The sequence below is a fragment of the Caenorhabditis remanei genome, chromosome II (assembly GCF_010183535.1).
Source record: "Caenorhabditis remanei strain PX506 chromosome II, whole genome shotgun sequence".
Taxonomy (NCBI): Eukaryota; Metazoa; Nematoda; class Chromadorea; order Rhabditida; family Rhabditidae; genus Caenorhabditis; species Caenorhabditis remanei.
In genome coordinates, this window is record NC_071329.1 from 12,677,067 (window position 1) to 12,692,674 (window position 15,608).

General features: G+C 38.7%; 5 protein-coding genes across 5 annotated transcripts; 3 read left to right on the forward strand and 2 right to left on the reverse strand.

Moving 5' to 3' along the window:
- Positions 1-1,459: 1,459 nt before the first annotated feature.
- GCK72_006459 (uncharacterized protein) lies at positions 1,460-5,820 on the forward strand (the record flags this gene model as incomplete). Its single annotated transcript, XM_053725636.1, has 13 exons — positions 1,460-1,529; positions 1,583-1,689; positions 2,043-2,174; positions 2,218-2,318; positions 2,615-3,052; positions 3,174-3,494; positions 3,667-3,791; positions 3,841-4,080; positions 4,127-4,361; positions 4,407-4,609; positions 4,657-5,518; positions 5,571-5,673; positions 5,731-5,820. The coding sequence occupies 13 exons, from the start codon at positions 1,460-1,462 to the stop codon at positions 5,818-5,820; spliced, it is 3,027 nt and encodes a 1,008-aa protein (XP_053589830.1).
- Positions 5,821-6,061: 241 nt separating this feature from the next.
- GCK72_006460 (uncharacterized protein) lies at positions 6,062-7,446 on the reverse strand (the record flags this gene model as incomplete). The annotated part of the gene is made up of 6 exons (XM_003113662.2): positions 6,062-6,215; positions 6,259-6,553; positions 6,653-6,791; positions 6,844-7,108; positions 7,259-7,341; positions 7,393-7,446. 6 exons carry the CDS (start codon positions 7,444-7,446, stop codon positions 6,062-6,064), a joined length of 990 nt encoding a protein of 329 aa, XP_003113710.2.
- Positions 7,447-7,855: 409 nt separating this feature from the next.
- On the reverse strand, positions 7,856-8,434 carry GCK72_006461 (uncharacterized protein; the record flags this gene model as incomplete). The annotated part of the gene is made up of 4 exons (XM_003113796.2): positions 7,856-8,002; positions 8,052-8,129; positions 8,243-8,383; positions 8,429-8,434. 4 exons carry the CDS (start codon positions 8,432-8,434, stop codon positions 7,856-7,858), a joined length of 372 nt encoding a protein of 123 aa, XP_003113844.1.
- A 419-nt stretch (positions 8,435-8,853) lies between these two features.
- GCK72_006462 (uncharacterized protein) lies at positions 8,854-10,878 on the forward strand (the record flags this gene model as incomplete). Its single annotated transcript, XM_053725637.1, has 5 exons — positions 8,854-8,958; positions 9,003-9,463; positions 9,512-9,779; positions 9,833-10,646; positions 10,742-10,878. 5 exons carry the CDS (start codon positions 8,854-8,856, stop codon positions 10,876-10,878), a joined length of 1,785 nt encoding a protein of 594 aa, XP_053589831.1.
- A 1,789-nt stretch (positions 10,879-12,667) lies between these two features.
- Positions 12,668-13,944, forward strand: GCK72_006463 (uncharacterized protein; the record flags this gene model as incomplete). The annotated part of the gene is made up of 4 exons (XM_053725638.1): positions 12,668-12,748; positions 12,793-13,322; positions 13,443-13,561; positions 13,607-13,944. The coding sequence occupies 4 exons, from the start codon at positions 12,668-12,670 to the stop codon at positions 13,942-13,944; spliced, it is 1,068 nt and encodes a 355-aa protein (XP_053589832.1).
- Between the last annotated feature and the right edge of the window lie 1,664 nt (positions 13,945-15,608).

Consider the following 15,608-nt stretch of genomic DNA (forward strand, 5'->3'; position numbering starts at 1 on the left):
GACCGTGACCAATTTTGTAGAATAAAGAGAAAAGAAATCGAGAATGATAATGGAAAAAGGAGAGGGGAGTGGGGGCAATGTTTCATGGCAAACAGTTCAGATGCGTCAGTTTAGATCACTTCTGATGTGATCTGATTACTCAAATATTTTAGGTATTTGTTTAACAAGTTCAGATATTTAAAAAATTGTTTAAAGAATTTTGGACATAACTATAGTTCTATAGAAGACCACAGTTCGGACTAGTCATTTTGTCATTTTTTGGAGAATTCTTTCGTTGCAAACCGTTACTTAAAGTGGCTAAAGGAGACTACTTGTCTTCCATGGAATGTTCCCTTTCCGAAATTTTAGGAAACCAAGAGTTCAAGATTCTGGAATATGTATACTGTAGTTCACAAAAAAAGTTGTTCAAAAACACGAAACGTTTCATATTTTCCACAAGTCCTGATTTCAGATGGTTGGTCTTTTTGGATATTTTTGGATGTTCAGATTCTCACAATTCATTTTAACTGGGAATCCCCAGTTCACTTTCATATTGTTCTCACCATGTTTATCAAACGGTTTAATTATTTCCCATTCTTTGACCGTTTCCTTTAACCTATCCAGTTTAATTATCCTCTCCAGCTATCACTTCCTCTTTTTTTCTACATCTGATATCAGTTGTTGGCACCGTCTCCCACCATAAAAATGCCCTTTCACCTTCATTTACAACCACTAGAACTTCATGCAATTCTTTTCAGTCTCCAGACAGTTTCAATCTTTGCTTTATTCTTTTTTTTGTCACATTTCGGGTGTGCTTTGATCTAGACTCCTCTCTGTCTTCTTCTTCTATGTTTCATAATTTTTTGCATCTTCCTGGATGGGTGAAAACGAATCGAAATTTGACGGCGACGGGTGAGAGAGAGACACCTCTTGAAATGTTGCCAAAAGGCGGCACGGACACTTGATGATAAAAGTAGACAAGACACCGATTCAATTGTCGGAAACGCTTGTCATTTGAATCTTTACTATTTCTTGGTTAGGAGTTCAAGACAATGCCGTTGCCGAAGGGAATCAGTTTTCACGGTTCATTTCATTCCTTCAGACAATTGTTATCGGAAAGAGAAAGAGAAAAAAGAACATCATCGGACATTTACTTGTGATTGATCTTTGTAGTTTTCTGCTACTTCTGAAATTCCACGTCTTCTTCTTCTTCTAGAAATGTTCTTCTTGAGATGAGATCCATCTTTCCGTTCCTTCCGTTCCTCTCCTGATTTTTGATCGTCTTCCATTCTTACTCCTCATTTTTTGTCTTTTTTCCTCCGCTTGTAACCCATTGACATTGAATTCGAAACCAATTGACGCCTGCCCTCCTCCTCCTTCTTCCTGCCTTCTTCTTTCTAATTCTCTGCTTCTAAAACTCGCAATTTGAATAATAGGTGTGAATCGGCACAATTAGACTAAAGAGATGAGAATTCAGAGAATGTGGTGGACAAAACCGTTGGCGGCGTGCTGCGGCCTTCTACTTTTATTATGGATGCCAACGGGTTGTGGTGAGTCAGAGAAGATGTCTAGAATCTGAGAAAAGAGGGATCTGGAATTTCAGAAGCTGATGATGATAATCCTGTCACTTCTCGGTTTCACTGTCTAAAAAATGGATGTTGCGATCATCACGAATGGTGTCGATTCTGGGCATCAGTTGGAGAGTGCAAGGTGAGATTTGAATTGATTGGGAAAGAGAGACTAGGGGTTATTCAGAACTGGAGTTAGTAGAATATTTTGTAAATTGGATCTCTGAAATCCTAGTTTTTTTAAACTTCAGTGGTAAAAGTCATGTATTCAGAAACTGAAGATTTCTATTATCACGACACACGTCTTACAACCGCGCTCTACCGAAACCGAAGAAAATTGCGTGCGAAATTGAGAGACTCAGAAAAAAGAGACTGGGCATTTCGGTGGAGCGAAGTTGTAAGAATTGTCGAATTCAAAATTGAAAACCTTTTGAAAATCAGCTTAAACTAGAGACTCTGATATTTTTCCAACTGGAAAATTTGCGTAATTTTCAGACAAATGCCGATTGGATGGTGGATAACTGTCAACTTGCTTGCAACACTTGCACCCGAAAGAACGTCATCAGACCTGCCACGAGAACTCCGAATCGTCCAAGACGGCCTCCACCTCGTAAACTTGCAGCTACGGTATCTCAATTCTCTATTTCAAATTAAAAAACTAAACTTCCAGACAAGAGCCCCCGTAGTAGTCACCACAACAGTTCGCCCAGCTCCTCCACAATCTCGTCCACCTCCAGTGACACGTCGTCCAACTTTCACTGCTGCCACGAAGTTAGTTTGAAACCTTTTCTCTCTCTACACGCACTATACGCACATCTGTCTTTCCGCTTTGTCATCATCTCGCTATGCTTCTTCGTTTTCTTTCCCCATCCACCGAACAGTTGTATTGTCATTGTGTCGTTCGTCTTTTTTTCTTGACCCAAGTGTGCGAGAAGTACACGAGAAAAAAACTGGTTAGGTGGGGGAAAATGCAAAAAAGAGAGTTATTTTCAGATTTAGAAGGCTAGCTTTAAATGGATTATAGGCGTTCTGCGGTGTTTGGGTTCTCTTTTTAACGCTTATTGTAGACTCAGCACATCCACTCACGCACCTGTCCTCCATCATCAACCAGCACGACCTCCGATTCGAGTTGCCAGCTCATTTGGATCAAGAGGGAAGAAAGTGACGAGAAAGTTCTTCTTTTTCTTCAATAGTACGAGAACTGTTCCCTTTACAACTACAATTACAACTACAACTCCAATGACAACCACAACTACAACTCTTCCAACAACAACAACAACAACAACAACGACATCTCCTCCTCCAACAACTACAACTACAACAACAACGCCTGCTCCAACTACAACTCCCTCAACAACAACTTCTACAACTACAACTACGACAACAGCAACTACAACTACAACTCCGGCACCGCAACAGTTTATTCCGTCATTTTCAGACGGTGCTTCTGATGCTTCTGGTCCTTTCATTGCTTTTGAGGGTACCACTGTAAACTTTGAGACTACGTGAGTCCCCTGTCCTTTTCAGTTTATTTATGTTTCATGTTTTCATTTCTCTTCTTTTTTCCTTTTTTTCCACTTATCAATCCAAAAAAACCCTCTTAATTCACCCCCAACACAGTTCCAGAAGACTTCAAACTCAAACTCGTCGTCCATTTGTGAATCGTCGACCACCTCCACCACGCCAACGACCAAATATCATCCGTCCGACGATTCGTCCAACTCCACGTGTCTTCACAGTAACAACCCCAATTCCAACATTTGCCTTTGTTCCTGACATTGCTCCAGTTACTCGATTCTTTGTTCAAAGACCAGCAGCAACCAGAAGGCCATCTGTATTCTTCACAACGAGAAGGACATTCCCACCTCCACCACCACCAACGACTACAACAACGACTACAACGACAACTCAGGCACCAGCGACCACTCATTTCACCAGGGAGTTCACGTATGATTTTTATTTCTTTTCTTCTTTTTTTCAATTATTCAATTATTTTGGATTAGGTTCCAATTACTTATCGGGCAAACATTTCGGTCTTGGTGTAATTATGGAATTGGTTAAAACTCACCAACATCTGGAATACTTTCTGTTGACTAACTAGTATTAAACCAATTTTCAGACAACCTCCAACCACTAGATCCTTCATTAACACCGCTTCAAATGCCAGATGTAGAGAGATTATCAATGATCCGATTGTTGCTGCAGAAGATATGTGGAGAGAAAGACTTGCTGTTGCTACTGAAGGTATTCTAACCAATTGACTATAATCTAATTCTGAAAACGAAAGTTTCAGATAACTCTCGTCGTCAAACAGTCGATCTCGACCAGGTAATCCGTTCAAACACTGCAAATGCTTGCACTCCAAGATTGGATGAAGCTGATTGTGAAGCCAATATGTGCTACAACGCGCTCTACCGTACCATGGATGGAACTTGTAATAACATGAAGGGAGAGCCATTAAGAGGATCTTCATACCGTCCGTATACCAGATTACTTCCAACTATTTATGATAATGAAGTTTCGGAACCAGTTGGTAAGATCAAGGATTCAGATTCAGAATCGAACCAATCTGTTTTCAGGATCCTTGTTCACTGACGCCCGTCCATCTCCTCGTGAAATTACTCGTAAACTGACATCATCTCAAGCATCGGTTGAATCTCCAGATTACAATGCTCTTATTATGCAATTCGGACAATTCATTTCTCACGATATGGCAAAGACCACTCTCGTTCCATCTTCAAAATGTAATGTCTGTCAGAATATTACAAGTCGTTGCATGGCTGTTCCAATTACTTTCGATGATGCTAATGCGAAGTGAGTAAAAATTGGTGATAATCTATTCCTATTTTGAAATTTCAGTTTCCGACAAGCCCAATGTATTCGTGTGTCCCGATCCTCTCCAATTTGTGGATCTGGAAACTTGAAGCCACGTCAACAGTTGAATGAGAACACTGGATACATTGATGCTTCTCCAATTTATGGATCTTCTGTTCATGATTCCAAAAAATTCCGTGATGGAACTTCTGGTTTCTTGAAACTTCCAATGTTCAATGGAAATGCTTGTGAGTTTTCAATTTTTTGATATCTCCTTCATTCAGTTTATTTTCAGTCCTGCCATTCGATCAGAACAAATGTAGAAATCGGGGTCAATGCTCTGTTATCTTCACAGCTGGAGACAGTCGTGTCAATTTATTCGTTGGTCTCTCTGCATGGCACACCATTTTCACAAAAGAACACAACCGACTCGTAACTGCATTCAGAAGATTAAATCCACATTGGGACGGAGAAAGACTCTATCAAGAAGCAAGAAAAGTGGTCGGAGCTCAAGTTCAAGCAATCGTTTATCGGGAATGGCTTCCGAAAGTTCTCGGCGCTTCTTTCGCTACAGTAGTCGGAGATTATAGAGGATATGATTCGGATGTTGACTCAACTGTTGCCAATGAATTCACTTCTGCTGCATTCCGATTCGGACATGGAATGATTCAAGAATTCTATCAACGTCTCGACACTTCATTCCGTAATATTACATTCGGTGCACTTCCATTCCAAAAAGGAACTCTTCATTCGGATGTACTTGTGAACGAAGGAGGAGTTGATCCATTGATCAGAGGAATGTTCTCTCAAAATGTGAAGAGACCACAGAGAGTGACGACTACTGTAACAGAGAACATGTTCGGATCAACTGATTTGTCAACAATCAATATTCAAAGAGGAAGAGATCACGGACATCCAGCATACGTTAAGTACAGAGAGTTGTGTGGAATGGGGTCTGCATTCAATTTCGAGCATTTATCAAGAGAGATTCTGAATACGGGAACGAGGAATAAGCTTCAAGAAATCTATGGATCAGTTGATAAAATTGATTTATGGGTTGGCGCATTGCTGGAAGATCCAATTATCAGAGGACTCGTTGGACCAACTGTCGCATGTATTATTGGTCCACAATTCAAGAGAACAAGAGATGGAGACAGGTACTGACAGACTACTGAGACAGACACACAGATAGACTTATCGCCTTTGCAGATTCTACTATGAAAATCCAGGAGTATTCACACGTCGTCAACTTGTTGAGCTCCGCAAGAGCTCATTGAGCAGAGTGATTTGTGATAACACTAACACAATTACTGTGAGTTTTCTAGTTTTCCCTTGGTCTCTTGAAATCTCATAACTTTCCCAATTTCAGATGATTCCACGTGAGGCTTTCCGAGTGGGTCATATGGTTCCATGTAGTCAGATTCCATCTATGGACCTCAATCAATGGCGCGAGTTTTAAAATGACAGCATATATTTTAATGTTCTTTTGTTTTGTTTTATACATTCCTTTTTTCAATCAATGCGGGGTATGAGCTCTCAATCGCTCACTTCTTCAAAAAACTCTCTCATTTTACTTACTAGGTCTTGTTTCGCTTTCTCTCTGGAATCTTTTCATACTTATAGTACGAAATAAAATGTTTATGATTGTCAATCACTCGAGAAACCCGTTTTAATGAAACACGAGGAAATGCAAAAAGAGGTTACTGGAAATTAGAATTCAGATCTTTTGAAGGGAACGCATCCACAAATGAATCCAAATTGCTTTGTTGAGTAAGTGGAGGAGATTGGGATTGTTTTCCTACTATTCGCACATAATTGATAGGAACAAGTCCTATACGACTTCCATCAGCGGCACTGAAAATTTCATATTCTAAAAGTAAAAAATACTCAAAGTTACCTCGCCAACAGCCATCCTCTAACTCTCGGTTGCTCTTCTTTTGGTGCAACTCTCAATGTCTCTCCGTTCATAAAACTCAACTCCTGATCATTCGAAGCTTGGAAATCGAAAAGTGCTTGAGCTGTGTAATGGGCTGCTGACCCGGTTGCCCATTTCCTTTTTTCTTCGGCTGCTTGAACCATTTGACTGACACATTTATAGATAAGCCATGGTCCTCCGATGGCAACAACCCAGAAGAGAGCAGCTGGCCAATTGACACTTGCTGGGGTTCTTGTTGATCCAAGAACGTCTGTTGCTGGAAAATCAACCAATTTGGACTCTGATTCTAATGAGATAGTAACCTAGTTCCTAATCATAGATAAAACTTTTAATTTGAAAATCAATAAACTCTTACCATAAGGCTGAGAAGCTCCCCAAGCCATTTCAGCTGCACTTGCATAATTTGCTGGTTTCAATTTCAGCATGACAAGAAGCCACCTCCAAAAACGATAAATCCAACGGAAGAGTGCAAGCGAAACGACTACTGATGATAACTGAAATCAACTAGATGTTATGTTATCCGAATACCAAAGTAAAATAACCCACCTGAGTTTTTAATCTTCCAAATTGCTCAACGACTCCAATAACTGCTCGAAATGAGCTATAAACTGCATTATGCGTTGAATTGAGCATATTTGCAACAGAAGAAACTGCATTTACAACTGATTCAATCGATTGAAATGCTCCACGTGACTGTTCTTCTGCGAGACGAGCAAAATTACTGTCGGGTGATTGACCGTATCCCATGTGATTGAAACCGCCACCGTAGCCACCGTAACCCATTCCACCGTACATTCCACCGGTTCCGTACCTTCAAATTTGATTGCTTAGGGAATGTTTATTTGTTGTGAACTTTTACTTTTATTGAAAACAATTTTTTTTAACCAAAAACAATTTTTGAGTATTTCGAAGTTTCTAGAGCATTATTTCACAAGTTTTCATTAAAATTTCAAAATCTTACATTCCAGATCCAGGAAATCCGTTCATACTGTAACCTCCATAACCGAAACCTGAACTCATCATTGGATTTGATAATTGTTGATTCTAAAAATATTGATTTTAAATTATAATCTCACGGAATACTGAGAAATTTACGTCAATAGGTCTCGGAGGCAGCGGAGGTGGTTGATTCATTGATGGCATAGACATTATTCTGAAACTCTATTTTTCAAAAAACTATTCAATTCGAAGAAAAAAATTGCCAGAAAGTGGCGTAATATGGCCGAATAGAAATTGCCGATAGTCACAATGCGGACTACAATGAATGTCTGCAGTGGTTGATAAGGTCATGTTGAGACTACATTGTAGTCTAGTTTAAACGGGTATATTGGAGACATATCGCATTAAAAAAAGAAGTAAGGTTCCTCCACAGAATTTATATGAATTAATTTTACAAAAAGAAGGAGAAAAAATGGAGACCCGACTCGACGAAGATCTGGGGAGAAGGGAAAACATGAGTGGTGGTGATTGACTGAGAATGAAAAATACATAAATTATTCAAGGTGAAAAAAGAAAGAAGCATGTAGCATTCTTATCATCAATCAAAGTGCTGCATGTCTTATCGAGCACCTCCACGTCCGCCTCGGTTTCCGCCACCTCCGCGGTGTCCTCCACGTCCTCCTCTACCACCACCACGTCCTCGAGATTGTTCGCGTTGTTGTTGACGACGGACTTCGTTGACTTCGGTTTTCACGAGATCGACGACCTAGAAACATGAGCAATGTAATAATTTAGACTAAATGAAAAGTACATACGGTTTCTGGAATTCGGAGATATTTGATTGTTGAGCCACGAACGTAAGCCTCTGACATCTTGAAGAATTTGTCTCCGTCCTGGAAATTCGTCATCGATAATTTTTAATTGAATAGGTTAGAGTTTGGGTTTCGAAAATGCGAACGATTTGGATTATTCTATCTACTTTCGAATAATTTGTTTCTCCACAAACCTTTGATGTGAAGATGACATCGACAAGATGGATATTCATCCAGGCGTCACAAGCCTTTAAGTGTCCATTGTACGTTTCTCCATTTTTCAACTCGACGAGCATCGGGTGATTTTGGGCAGTTTTCAGAAGAGAAAGGGGTAGCTGAAACAGATGGTTTTCTTTTCGAAATAACTACAATTAACATACCACCATGTTGAGATGACGTTTGTTTGTTGTGAAGGAACAATCAAATTATGTGAAATTAGATTGAGAAAATCTGAAAAAAAGGTATATATGTGATTGAAAACAAGATAAATAAAAGAACTCAAGCGATTCAAAAAATAATCCGCTTCGTTCGGCTATGTGTACATTTACGGTAAACAACACGCGGCCGTCATTTCGGAGTGTCGTTGCAAAGCAAGCAATCGCTTGTCCTGTAGCGCCATCGATTTTCATATAGTTTTGATGAAAACGCTCACGTTAAAGCACAAAAAATAACAGATAAGTAATATATCTAATAGCTCAAAGCAATATTTCTTCATAGTTATCGTTTTAATCGCGACTGTTTTCCTTTCTTAAAGTTTAAAAACGCTACGATCGATTAGTACACTACGTTCTCTTTTACAGGCTAAATGGCGGATGACTCTGAGCCACCAACATGCTTCAATTGTACACTGCAAGTCAACGAAACTATACATGTTAAATGTAACGAATGCCCAGTGAACATTTGTATGCTGGTAAGTTTTTAATCGCTCAGAACTATTCTCAAAATAAAATTTAGTGTTTCCAATGCGGCGCTGAATCGCCTCCTCATCGTCGAGGACACAACTACGAGCTCTTGAAACCATTGGAAGATGGTGACGGAATGACCTGGACACACGAAGATGAGTTTGAATTGCTGAAAGCTGCTCACAGATTCAAGATGGGCAATTGGGGAGCGATTGCTGAAAGTATTGGTCGCGGACGAAGAGAAGGACAAAACTGCAAAGACTATTTCGAGAAACACTTTGTTCGTGGATGGATGGGACAATTTTCTATAAAAAGTGCAAACTGGGAAAAAACAAAATTTGAGATGTTCGATAAGCAAGAGTTGGACAGTGTCCTTCAGAAGAACTGTCTTGAATCGACAGAAAGAATGTTGTTGATTCGTGACGCTATTCGCGATTCAGAAGAGACTTTCGAAGAAAATGATCCAAAGCTAGCAATCAAAATTCAACAACTCTTGGAGAAGTATATTCAAAAGTAAGAACTTAAATTGTACGAATAGGATATAAATCTTAAAAGCTTCAGGTGTATTGATAATGATGTCGAGATAAAATATGAACGACCACAGCCGCTCAAAGGTCAGTACGAAACTGAATTGACACCGGATGATTGTGATCGCGATGATGTCAGAAACAGAAAATCTGTAAAGCTCGAAATTCAAACTGATGACAGCGACCACGATGATTCACCAGGACCTTCGTGCAGTTACCGTCGTAGTGGACCTCCAAGTGCAAAGAAGAGTAGAACAACTCGAGTTGTGATGGAGTCAAGCAGTGATTCAGAAGAAGCAAGAGTACGTCTTTTCTACAGAATTTATTTAAAAATACAAACAGATTTTTTTTATAGAAAAGTGCTTCTCCTGAAAACGATACGTTATACAATGATCTTGAGAGAGACGACCAGGATCCGGAAGCTGATGAAACTGCTCAAGAAGTTGATTCTGAGGAGGAAGAAGAGGAGGACACAAAACCCAAGAGAGGAGCTACACCCGGAAAAAGAAAGAGACGAAAGAGATTCGGTTTGTCGAAAAAAGATAGACGATTGGACGAATTCCGTAAGAAGATGAATCGAGAACAGAAACAAGTTGAGAAGAAGTTGGCGACTCTTGGTGAACTTTGTACAGCAGAAGAAGTAAAAGTTTTGAGAAAAGAGTATTCTCGCTTGTTGCATGAAAATGGCGTTTCGAAATCAGATCGTCCAAAGATCAAGCAAAGTACAGAACTGAGTTTACTTGGTTACAATATAGAACGTGAAGAGTTCGAAACAGAATGGTTCAACGAAGCGGAGCAGCTCATCAGTCGACTCACTATTTCTGCGGCACCGCCCAAAAAAGACGAAAAGCTTGATATAGAGAATGATATCAAGTTCGCTCGTCTGCGCCATTATATTCGCTTACTAGGAATTCGAAAAGCGAAGAGAAATACTGTTCTCGAACACGACAAAATCAACGAGTTCATCAGATGGTATAAGGAAGCTTGCCTTCTCTCCAAAACAAACAGCATATCAGATATAATGGATTCTCGTAGCGAGAAAGACAAATTGTTGGAGATGACTCAACAGTTTTTAAGAAGAGACGAATACCAGAATCTTCGAGCTTGTATCGAGAAAATCGATGGAATGGTGGAACGAATTGAAGTTCTTCAAGAGTTACAAAGAAACGGTGAGAATAGGTTTTCATTTATTTCTGTGTCTTGCTCGAGTTCATTGAAAACATAAATAATCCGATTGCTGCAATTAATTTTTTGTTTCTTTCAGGCGAAACGACACTCCGAAACGCTCCAGTTGAACGTAAATCGAAGAAGAAGATGAGAAAGATTGACTGCGAACAGAAGAAGAAGATTGCCATGGAATGGAATAAGTACAAGAAGTGGCACACTCAAGGCTGGGAATAAACTTTCGTCATCGATCTGCAATCCATCTTTCCGATAATCTTTCACTTTTTCTTCTTTTTAATAATTTATTTTCTTGTTTTCTCATCCATTCCCACTTAACCCTCACTTTCATAATAACTATTACCGAATCTCTGCAGCATCCCAAGTATTCCTTTTACAATTCTCCTGCTTGTCCATCTCGCATTACCTTCTTTATTTCCCGACACTATATGTTTTATCAAACTTCATTGAATTAAAATGCATATATGCTCATACTGTACAGTAACCAAAGAGCAGTGTCCATATGTTTATTCTGAAAGAAATCACAAAAATTGAGTCACAGGAGGGAGAAACTAAAAAATATATTCGACATACAAATTGTTTGCTCCTCTCTATTCAGATGAGACGCAGAGACATTGGGGGGACAGTCTCCGCAAGGACACTCGGAAGATGCCTATCGGCCGGTCTCTAACCTCTATTTTCCCCCAATTTTCTTTCCTTTTTCTTTTCTTTCGATAAATTTCTCCTCAATTTTCCGTTGTTTTCGAGGGAATTACATGCAGAATCATCAATCTTAAACGCGTTAGGCCGAAAATAGACAAAAATTAGTGAAAAAAGTGAAAAAAAAGTGGGCGGAGCTTGCTGAAATTGATGAGATGTTCAGATAGTAGATGAATGTAACTAGTTAGTTTTATTGTTCTTCTGGAAAGTTTCTGACACGAAAACTTTTAATTTCGAAAAGAAGAAACATGACTTCGCCTGATGTTAATGGCACTTGTGTTGCTGACTTTTTTGGTTTGTATTTTTCGAAAAATGTTGAGTTTCTGTAAGGTACTGTAGGAATCCAGATGTTTTGTATTCTCAGAAAATTGTCTTTTTTCGTATTTCATCCGTATCGTGATGTAATCCTTCCGAATCAGCCTGATTTAGAATTACAGTAACGGCCAAAAACATATCATATTTTGCCTTTTGAAAATGTCCAACTTTGAGAGTGTATCACAATAAAACTATCTGTCCCACAGAATAACTTTTTATGGGATCAAACAGATCAAAAGAAGAGCTTTATTTTTGAAGTTGATAATTTTTTTGTAGAGTCACTACCATGGAAGTTATAAATAATCAAAGTCAATTCTCCTTGAAATCGACTAATTTCAGTGCATATTAGCGAAATTTCTGAGTTTTTCACTTTGACAACCTGTAACTTTTAAGATAATGTCCTTACAAAAAAACGACCAACTACAAAAATAATGTGCTATTTTTTCTCTGTCCAACCCATACAAAATTGAGTTTATCGGACATTCAAGTGGCACTGAAATACACTGTCAAAGTTGGTCATTTTCCACTGAAAACAACCAAAGTTGATAACCTTTTGAGCGGTACTCTAACTGACCACCGGAACGGTATTTCACATCTGGTGGGGGAATCGCTCAACCTGAGGGTTGGAAAAGCACAAAACTTTCAGATTTTTCGGTGATGGAATTTTAGAATGTCACGATTGTAATTTCTAACTTTTTCCAGAATGAAAAAGTTTAGTTCTTCAAATTTCGTAATTCATTTTGCTTATCTTTCCTCCTGCTCTAGAACCACTATTTCTAATAAGTAAAATTACAAATGACCCTGAACAATCGGAATCAGAATCTCTTTTCGTTTAGAGAAACCGCGTCGAGGCTCATTCCTCGTAACAAACGTTGCTAGTGACGGATTGACAGCAGTTGCCGTTACGAATCCACACAGAAGGTGATTCCTCTCGAAGACAACGGAACAAAATATAATCATTTTTAATAGATGTTCCGCTTTCAGATTCCAAATTATGGATGACGAATTGGCTGAGGCGAGAGGAGAAAATACTGGAAGGAAGAGAGAGTTTCATTCGAGAAGCAGTGCTCTGGATGTTAGTAATTTCTTGATTTTTCATGAATTATCAGAGTATTTCAGACTCTAAAAGGACTTGATCTCAATGGGAAAACCTATGCGATCACTGGAACAACGTCTGGAATCGGGATAGAGACTGCTAGAGCTCTTGCTCTGAAAGGAGCTCATGTTGTGATGTTTAATAGAAATATTGTAGAATCAGAGAAATTGAAAAAGAGAATCGAAGAAGAGAAGTCAGATGTGAAGATCGATTTCATTTCTTGTGACTTGAATTCTCTTCAATCCGCGAAAGCAGCAGCTGATGAGTTTCTATCGAAGCATTGGCCTCTCCATGGGCTCATTCTGAATGCTGGAGTCTTCGCACCAACTGCGAAATTCACTTTCGACAACTTTGAATCTCATTTCGGAGTGAACCATCTGGCACAGTTCTTGCTGGTTAAAGAACTTCTTCCGGCTCTTCGTCAATCTTCTCCATCGAGAATTGTCTTTGTTTCATCAGTTTCCAGCAGTCATACTGGATTGAAAGCCGAAATGACTAGACATGAAAAAGTGAAGAAATTGTGTCCAGAGAATGCAAATGAGTTTTATTACAAGTGAGTCAGGGATCGGAAAATTCTGAAACTATTTGACTAATCTAAGCTTTTGTCGTTCCAAAAAAATAATTCGAGAAAGTTTAAGATGTGGAATTAATTTATATATTTTTGGTTTTTCAGACTGTATGCCTACTCGAAAATGTGCCAAGTTCTCACTGCTTTCAAAATTCACAGAGATGAGTATGTCAGTCATGGGATCAGTACATATGCTATTCATCCAGGAACTATGATTGGAACTGGTAGGTCTTCATCCCATCCTATCCTTCTAAATTATCTGTTTTCAGACATTTCTCGTGGATTCGGATTCTTTGGAAAATTCTGGAACGTCATCTCGAAACCATTCACCAAAAGTCTAGCTCAAGGAGCCGCTACCAGTGTCTACTGTATCGCTCATCCAGATGTCACTGAACTTTCTGGAAAGTTCTGGGAGTCATGTTGGGACGATGAGAAGAGTCTGGATGCGGATGTCGCCAGAGACATCTCACTTCAAGATGAGCTATGGGAACACTCGGAATGTCTGATTGATGAATGGTTCAAAAGTCAGAAACCAATATCGACAATAGGAAGTGATGATAGTATTAACTCCCCAGCTGCCGACACTTCTTCTGAGGAGAACGCATAAATTCGAATCATTCCCATTTCTGTTTCTAATGTTCACTTCGCTTACAAGATGTCTAAAAAACCCAATAAAATGCTTGTCTGTTTCTTCCTCTCAGTCAACAGAAGAAGTTCATTTCATAATAATACAGATCAAACCATCCGTGGCTTCTTCCTCTTCTTTCACGAATATTTCGTCCGTTTTCAATCATCTGACTCTCTTCTTTCAATTCTTCCCAACCTCCTTGAACGTTTCGATCTTTTTACAACATCCCTCTCTCATATAAGTGTCCTTATCCTTTAAAAGTGTCAAGTAAGTGAATATGAATGGATCCACGTGAAAAAGCGTAGTATGTTGCCATGTGTATCTTTTAACTTTAACCTTTTGAACAGTTTTTGCAATTTTCTCTAAGAATGGCTGAGATCCAAACTTCGAGACTGTTTCCTTTAATTTGAGTTTTTGAAGCAGTTTTTCAAAAAGCATAATATGAGTCAGCAAAAACTAGTTCAAGATTGGTAACGATTTCAGTTTTCATTCCATTTTCTCTACATTGAACAACATTTCTGCTAACATTTCTATTTTGTCGAAAGTCTCCATACTTTTCATTTTTTCATTTTTGAATATATAGATTTTTAAAATTAGAAATCAAAAACTCTCACAATTCAACTTGAAGTGTCATTATACCTACAGTACGGGTCAAAAGGTTGTAAGCTAGGTTTTTGGTCGAAAGGTTTGTAAGCAAACGTTTTCAGTTGAAATTGTTCAACTTTGAGATAATACTGATTGTTCCATCAAATAGATGTTTAATTAATTATACAGAGCAAAAGTAGAGCTTTATTTTTGTAGTTGGCAACTTTTTTGTACGGACACTCTCTAGCAAGTTACGTATCGACAAAGTAATTTCGCCCTCAAATCGACCAATTTCAGTGTAAAATAGTGCGATTTTTGAGCTATCGTGTTAAAATGACCATAACTCTTTAGGAAGTACTCCTGCAAAAAAGTTGTCAACTACAAAAATGAAGCTCTACTTTTGATCTGTATAATTAAAAATCTACTTGATCGGACAATTACCATGACACACTCTCAACGTTGGGCAATTTCAACGGAAAACGGCCAAAGTATACAAACTTTTGACCGGTACTGTAATCTAACTCCAGTACTCCGAAATTTACGAAAATTGTTGAAAAGATAAATACTTCCTTTTTCATTAAAATTCACTCATAATATATATCAAGCAGTCATCTTAAAAATTGTGCGTCTGTTGTGCGCAAATATTCATCCAATTAATTAAATTAATAAAAATCTATTTGTCCAATTGGAACGGATCACTGATCACTGTGGATTCTGTATTTTCCGATCACTGAATCATCTTCTCTTTATCACATCCACAAACTTCATTCTTCTCCTTTTCCTCTAATTATCGTCTCTCCTATGATCCTTTGATTCTTCCCCTTCTTTACCTTTTTGCCACATCTACGTCACGCCCTATTCTCGAAGCTTGGACTAGCCATGAAAATGTTGTTCGCATCCACTTTCAAAGCCTCATTATTGCGGGTAATGGAGTGTCAGTGGTGCCGGAAAAAGGATTGCATCTCCGTCTCCTCTCTTTATTCCTCCCTTGTTTTGTTGAATCCCCATTTTCTGCCAATTCAAGATTCAAAGTCAATCATTTTTGATAATTCATCATT